Raw genomic sequence first — 8,351 nt, forward strand, 5'->3', positions numbered from 1 at the left:
TTTATCACCTCCGGGCCCAAACGTCCAAGTCATTCCTTATCTTGTAAAGATGTTAACTCTTTTTTTGCTTGAATCTTCATCTTAATGCCAAATAGCCAAATTTGTATACAAGGCTTTGCCTCACCTTAAATTGTTGGAAGCCAATTGTGTCCAATGCTGTCTCACCCACACATTTGGAAGCCATGTGTCCAATGCTATCTACAGAAAAACTCTGATATTGTGTGCATGGTCAACATAAAGTTAATTTATGCATTCCTGACAAATCTATACACTTTATACTAAAATGAAAGCTATTTTAAATGCGGTTTAGCTTCAGTGACCATCCAGCCATTTAAATAAATTGCAAAATGCATAACCAGTGGCAGGAAAAAAGGTGTAGTTTAGAAGCAACACTTATAGATGAAAGCCAAGAGGACTTTGTGAACTACACTGGCCAAAAATTCTTTTAAATTTTTTAGTCTTTTGTTTTATCATAATGTAAAGCCTGATACAAAGTGTTCGTTTAAAAACAACTTATTTAACTTTTTGTTAAAAATTTATTGTTAAAAGTGTGCTAAAGTATACTCGTACCTTGAAAAAATTTTAAAAAGTGAAAAAATGAGATAAAAACTAGGGTTTTAAAAAACTGTACATAAAAAATAAAAGCTAAAATGTGAAACTAATGCCAAATAGGCTCAAAGTATAAATAAAAGATCAATATCATATTACAAATGCTAATTCTAGTTACAAATACTAAGAAAAAAATCACCGAGAACTTAAAAGAGAATTAAGAGAAAATCAGATTCTATTGACACTAATGAATTCCCAAACTGAAAAACAAACAAACCAACTCTACAATGAATCAAAGCTGTACACGTTTTTACAGAAAACCACGTGCTAAACACGCGGGTACTTAAGCACGCTGGGATCCTGAACATTGTCTGCAATACGACACCGTTCCTTTAAAATGAAACGGTACACTTTGCCGCTTTAGTGATACAACCTCGTTTCAGCTCGTTGGACATCTCTTCTATCAATACGATGTCGTTGCTATCATCTCTGAAAACTTACAACCTGCAATAAAACTTACAAAGATAGAGCTTGAGGCTTTGATGGTTAGAGAGAGTCGTATTTTCTGAGCCTACCAGTACCAGGGCCGGCCCTAAAAATTTTGAGGCCTAAGGCGAGAATTAAAATAGGACATTTTTTATATTTATGTATTAATTAAATTAATATTTATTTAATATTTTTATATTATAATATATTTCATTTAAAATCTATTTTTCTTACTTTTTGAGATGCAAATTGACTAATTAAATGTTTGTATTCAAGTTCTTCTAACATCTCATTTTCAATCGATAATATATCTAATCCATTTAATCTTTCTTGAGACAGTGTATCATTTCATTATCTTCTAACTCTTTTTGGTGAATTTCTTGGCCATTTGTGATATTTTCATCTAAATTTTGTGTTATATTTTGTTTATTATTAATAACAAATTTATCCATTGATCCTTTTTGAGATTCAATTAATTTTTTTTTTCTTTTTTTAAGTTTTTCATATTCGGATGCATATTTCTAGTAGACATTTCTAATCAAACAATATATTTATAAAAGACTAAAATAAAAAATAACTTTCAAGTGTAGAGCAAATGAGAAATAGAACTTGATTTATATAAAAAGTATTGTTGTAGTTTCACTAAATTATACCAACTTTTAGCAATCTCAACCTGCATAACTAAATATTTATTCATTATATTACCAATCACTAAATATATATATAAAAATAAAATAAACAAGATAAAATATAAAAATAAAATAATCACACATAACAAAACAAGCCCAGCCCAGCCAAGAACCTGCCAAGACCCACCCACCACAAAAAACATAAAACAAATCCTAATATCCTATTACATTTACACCTATAACAAAAAAAAAAAAAAAAAAAAAAAAAAAAAAAAAAAGGCAGCACGGCCCATTACCCAGCCAGAATCAAGCCTAAGCCTTATAAGTTATTAGGGCCAAAATGGGAAATTAGCCATAATTTTTAAACATTATAATTAGTAGGCTAAGTTTTCAAACTATATTTTTTAATAGCATCTCGAGTCTAAGAAACTCGATTTATGGCCTATAAATCGAGTCTTTAAGGGTCGATTTTCATGTTCTGATCGGGTCTGAGTTGACACTTTTTTCACGTGGCGTCCACTTATAAATCGAGTCTCTAAGACTCGATTTACATTCATATTACATTTACAATAAAATGAAAAGATTTTGGCCTTTACACCTTCTGACCTTAACAACAACAAACAACAAAGAAAATATTATTTTCGACAACAACAACAACCACAACGACAACAACAATGATTCCATCGACTTCTTTGAGTTCTTCAGCAACCTCAGTTACTCTGAAAATATGTGTTCATCAGAGGAAAAAAAAAAAAAAAAAAAAAAAAAAACCTAGAAACAAAAACAGCTGCGCGCGGCTTGGGTCGCACTACGACCTGGGTCAAGCACGATCAGGGTCGCGCTGCGACCTGGGTCTGGCGCGGCTTGGGTCAGCTTGAGCTTGCATCTCCATTTCTTCTTCTTCTTCTTCTTCTTCTTCTTCTTCTTTCTCTCTCTCTCTCTCTTTTTCTTTTTTCTTTTTTTTTTTTCTGTGTCTTCTGGGAATGAATCATTGTAATAATAAAATGAGTTATAAATCGAGTCTTAGAAACTCGATTTTCATGTAAACGCCACATGGAAAAAAATACCACATCAGACATGATCAACCCATGAAAATCGAGTCTCAAAGACTCAACTTATAGGCCTAAATCGAGTCTCTTAGACTCGAGATGCTAGTAAAAAATATAGTTTGAAAACTTAGCCTACTAATTATAATGTTTAAAAATTATGGCTAATTTCCCATTTTGGCCAGTTATTAGACTATTTATACCTGAAGCAGTGAAGCTCAAAAGTCAAAACCCATTACTCTGCATCCCAGCCAGAATCAAAACGCAGCATTGATGGTAGCAGCGAAAAAAAAAAAAAGGGCAATCGACGGGAGGAAAGGAAGCTTGAGCCAGGCAGCCAGGCCCAGCAACAGTGGAGAGAAAGAATGAGATAGGCGGAAAGCAAGAGTTGAGAGAAAAAGAAGAAGAAAGAGACGGTAAAAATTTTAGGGATTTGATGTTTTTTATTTATTTTGATTATTGATTGTTTTGTGGTTAATTTGTTAGACCGGATTTATAGTTTATCAGGTTAGATTTTGATTTTTCTAGAGGATAATGATGTTATTTTTTAGACAATTGATTTTATTTAGACCAAAAAATTTTGTTGTGCTACCAATGTTTAACTGGGTATAAGTGTGTAACAGCAATTTTTTTTTTTGGTCACAGATTATCTTCCAAAGCTCCAATTCATCTTCTTTTCAGTGAAGCGAAATGGCTGAGGCTGTTGTTTTGGGTGTCATGACAGGGATTGGTGACTTGCTCATACAAGAAGGAAAATTCTCGTCCGGGGTGAGTAACCAAATTGAGCTGCTAAAAACTGAGCTCAATCTGATGCAAGGCTTATTAAAAAATGTAGATTTAAGGCAAGATGAACCAGAGCCTGTAAGACAGTGGGCTGCTGAAATAAGAGAACTTGTTTATGATGCCGATGATATCATTAATAACTTCAAAGCTTCTTCCGAGAGGGGAGGACTCATACAAAAAATCCTCAAGAGGTGTGGTTGCATCTTGGATAAATGAATTTCAATCCACAAGGTTGGGTCAGTAATTTCAAATATCGCAAAACAAATTTTTAAGTTGAGAAAGACTTTGCTAGACTATGGGTATGGGATAAGAGATTCAATAATACAAGTAGGTGGGCCGAGTTCTTTGGATGATAGGAAAACTTATTCTTCGAATGAGAGGGAACGAGAGTGCAGGCAAACTTTTCTCATCTTGAACATTATGTTGTTGGGTTTGAAGATGGTGTATATAAATTGTTGGAGTTTTTGCTGAAAGAAGGGGAAGGCAATAGAGTTGCTTACATATGTGGTATGGGTGGTCTAGGAAAGACCACTCCCACCAAGATGGTTTATAACCACCCCAATGTCAAGAAGCACTTTGAGTGTTGCGCTTGGGTATATATCTCATAGCACTTTCAAAGAAGACATGTTTGGGAACAAATTCTATTGATCCTTTAGTCTCTATCAAGAGAGCAAAAGGATGGAATTCGACGATTGAAAACTTACAACCTGCAATAAAACTTACAAAGATAGAGCTTGAGGCTTTGATGGTTAGAGAGAGTCGTATTTTCTGAGCCTACCAGTACTAGGGCCGGCCCTAGACATTTTGGGGCCTAAGGCGAGAATTAAAATAGGACATTTTTTATATTTATGTATTAATTAAATTAATATTTATTTAATATTTTTATATTATAATATATTTCATTTAAAATCTATTTTTCTTGCCTTTTGAGATGCAAATTGACTAATTAAATTTTTTTATTCAAGTTCTTCTAACATCTCATTTTCAATCAATAATATAGCTAATCCACTTAATCTTTCTTGGGATTTGTATCATTCATTATCTTCTAACTCTTTTTGGTGAATTTCTTGTTCATTTGTGATATTTTCATCTAAATTTTGTGTTATATTTTGTTTATTATTAATAACAAATTTATCCATTGATCCTTTTTGAGATTCAATTAATTTTTCTTTTTCTTTTTTTTAAGTTTTTCATATTCAGATGCATATTTTCTAGTAGACATTTCTAATCAAACAATATATTTATAAAAGACTAAAATAAAAAATAACTTTCAAATGTAGAGCAAATGAGAAATATAACTTGATTTATATAAAAAGTATTGTTGTAGTTTCACCGAATAATACCAAAATTTTAGCAATCTCAATCTACATAAATAAAATTTATTCTTTATATCACCAATCACTAAAATATATATAAAAACACAAGACTAAAATTTTTTTTAAAAAAAAATTAATCAAAGCCATAACAAAAACAAGCCCAGCCTAGCCCAGCCAAGAACCTGCCAAGACCCACCCACCACAAAAAACATAAAACAAATCCTAATATCCTATTACATTTACACCAAAAAAAAAAACGCAGCACGGCCCATTACCCAGCCAGAATCAAGCCTAAGCCTTATAAGTTATTAGACTATTTATACCTGAAGCAGTGAAGTTCAAAAGTCAAAACCCATTACCCAGCGTCCCGGCTAGAATCAAAATGTAGCACTGATGGCAACAGTGAAAAAAAAAGGGCAGTCGGCGGGAGGAAAGGAAGCTTGAGCCAAGCAGCCAGGACCAACAATAGTGGAGAGAAAGAATGAGATAAGCGGAGAGCAAGAGTTGAGAGAAAAAAGAAGAAGAAAGAGACGTTAAAAATTTTAAGGATTTGAGGTTTTTTATTTGTTTTGATTATTGAATGTTTTGGGGTTAATTTTAAGGATTTGATTGTTTTTTATTTTTTTTTTATTTTTTGAGGGAATACACTCTATTAGTTAGTACAAGAAACTTAAATAATTCAAAATTTGTCAAAAGAATGAAAAATAATAGTAATTCGAAAAGAAAATGGTTTGACTAATACTTTTATATTATTAATATATTAAAAAATTAGTGAATGCTTCCAAAATAATTGAGAAAAATATTACCACATAAAATTTAAAATAAAGAATTTGAATTAATTGTAATTGCATTTTAAATAATTTATAAAAATTAATTTGATATTGGTCGAGAGTTTGTATATTGGGTAAAAGTCAAATATTAGTATCTTCCATTAGCATGGAGCAAATTTCTCCAAATGGATCTACGATTCTCACTACAACAAAAAATGTTTATTACAATAAAAAAAAAAAAATTGTTGCAATAACATCGAAGTCATTACAATATTTTATGTGAAGTGTTGCAATAAAATTTGAGGTAATAAGTTTGTGCTACAAAAAAAAAATTTGTTGCAATAAACCTTAAATATTTTAATGAAAATTTTGATGTAATAATATATTTGCTATTGCAATAAACAATTTATTACTTTGAATATCTTGTAGCAATAGGCTATTATTTCATGAATTTTATTACTATAGATTGTAAAGAATTGACAAAAATAATTTGGGTTCAAATTATTGCAACGGTATATTTATTATAATAGTTAAATTTTTCATATTTTTTCTTACAATAGATTGTAAATTAATTGGAATTAGATCATTGTAATAATATATTCACTGCAGCTTCATGTTGTCATTGCAATAGATTGTAAAATAATTGATATTTTAGTTATTGCAATGTTAAATTTTTTGCAATAAGCCATCTCTTTGAAATTTCGATCTATTATAATATATCACAAAATATATAATTGGTATCAAGTTATTACAATGGTTTCTTCAATTTAAGTTATTAAAAAAAAAATTTGATTTCTTCAATTTAAGCTATTGCAAAAAAATTTCTAAATTCAATTTAGTATTAAAATCTCTATTGCAACTGAAAATTATAAATTATTACAACTAATTATTATTAATGTAATAATTTACTATTTTTAAGTTACTATTGCAACGACTTTTAATTTTTAGATGTGATATTATGTCTAATACCATTATACTAATTTTGTTGTATTAAAACTTGATATAATAGACTTATTTTGGTGTAGTGTCTATATCAGTAGTTAATAAATATTATGTTATTTGTAGACTTTCAAGCCTTTAAATATAGCTATTTGATGTTATTATTGTAGTTGATTTTGTTGTGGTTGTTGTAGTTCAAGAAGAAATGATATTATTTTGTATGTTGTTGGCTTTGCAGACTTTGTGACCAACGCTAATAAGCCTAATATTGAAAAATTAGGGAAGGAAATGGTTGAATATTGTGGAGGTCTACCGTTGGCTATCACTGTACTTGGAGGGGCTTTAGCAGCAAAGCAAACACAGGACGAGTGGGAGGATGTGCTTAAACATATTAAATCATACATTTTTAAAGAAGACTTAGTCAATAAGGTCTTATGTTTAAGTTATAATGATTTACCTTACCACTTGAAACCATGCTTTTTATATTTAGGCCATTTCTCGGAGGATTTTGAGATATTGACAGAGGAATTGATTCAAATGTGGATGGGAGAAGGTTTTATACTTCAAATTTCGCATGAAGAAGATAGTGCGGATACAATGGAGTATAAGGGAGAACAATACTTGAGGGAGCTAATGTAGAGGTGCATGGTTCAGGTGGGAGAAATTAGCCAAACTTGGAAGGATCAAAACTTGCAGAATCCATGATCTTATGCGACACTTTTGCATTTCAAAAGCCCAACAAGAAAATTTCCTCCAAATCACCAAGAAAAATATTCACTCCATGGAAGGAAGCCTAGGGCATATTGGTAAAATCAGAAGACTTGCTATCACTTTGGAATCAAATGATAATTACCTTAATGAATATCCTTACCTCAGGTCTCTTCTCTACTTTGTGCCTTCTAAAGAATTTTATTTCAAGAAATCCAAGGTGCTTAGAGTCTTAAATATGAAAAATTACGTAGGAAAAGACTTAGCTAACGACATTGGATGTTTCATCCATTTGAGATTTTTATCTTTGGAAAATAGCAATATAAATAAGGTGCCATCATCCCTTGGCAATTTGAGGTGCTTGCAAACACTTGATTTATGGCTTATAACTTACAAAGGGAGAATGCCAAATGTTTTTAAGGAGATGGAACAGCTGAGGCATCTTTACCTACCTTATAATTATAGGGTAAGTGAGAAGTTAGAATTGGGTAGTCCTTGTTATTTGCAAACATTGCTGAATGTTGAGCCTGAAACCATCAAAATGCCAACAAGTTTCCGATTCAACTATCTTCGGATTCTTGTCATCCGATATCAAGTTGATGGTGAAGGGCCCCACCTAGTACAAATACTAGTATCAAGCTGTCCACGTATATATGAGCTATATGTACACTACCCTATTAAGAAACTTCTAGACTCGCCAATTCTCTCTAAATCTTGCCGAGTTGAACTTAGAATACAATTGTCTTGAAGAAGAAGACCCAAGATTTGGGCTTCCATTCCACACCTAATCTTGGTAAGTACCTGGGGATTCCCATCAAACATCCTGGTCCCTCTTCTCAAGATTTTAATTTTGTGCTTGATCGAGTTAAGTAGAAGTTGGCGGGTTGGAAGGCAAATCTTTTGTCTTTGGCAGGTTGATCTGTATTTGTGAAGCATGTCTCTTCTACCATTCCTAACTATGTGATGCAATGTGCCCTCCTACCTAATAAAGTTACTGAAAGCATTGATCGAGTCAACAGGAATTTTCTATGGGGCTCGACGGAATCAGTGAAGAGAATGCATTAGGTCGGTTGGGATAAAATCACTAAGTCTAAGGATGAGGGGGGTTTAGGTATTCAAGCAGCT

The 8,351-nt window shown here is 31.8% G+C and overlaps 1 protein-coding gene across 1 annotated transcript; it reads left to right on the plus strand.

Annotated features, from left to right (window-relative positions):
* Positions 1-3,400: 3,400 nt before the first annotated feature.
* On the plus strand, positions 3,401-7,974 carry LOC136071067 (disease susceptibility protein LOV1-like). Its single transcript, XM_065781914.1, is given in 3 exon segments — positions 3,401-3,684; positions 6,713-7,178; positions 7,180-7,974. Coding segments are annotated over 3 exon segments (1,545 nt in total).
* Positions 7,975-8,351: the final 377 nt, after the last annotated feature.

Source organism: Quercus suber, unplaced genomic scaffold (genome assembly GCF_002906115.3).
Source record: "Quercus suber isolate HL8 unplaced genomic scaffold, Cork oak 2.0 scaffold_282, whole genome shotgun sequence".
Lineage (NCBI taxonomy): Eukaryota > Viridiplantae > Streptophyta > Magnoliopsida > Fagales > Fagaceae > Quercus > Quercus suber.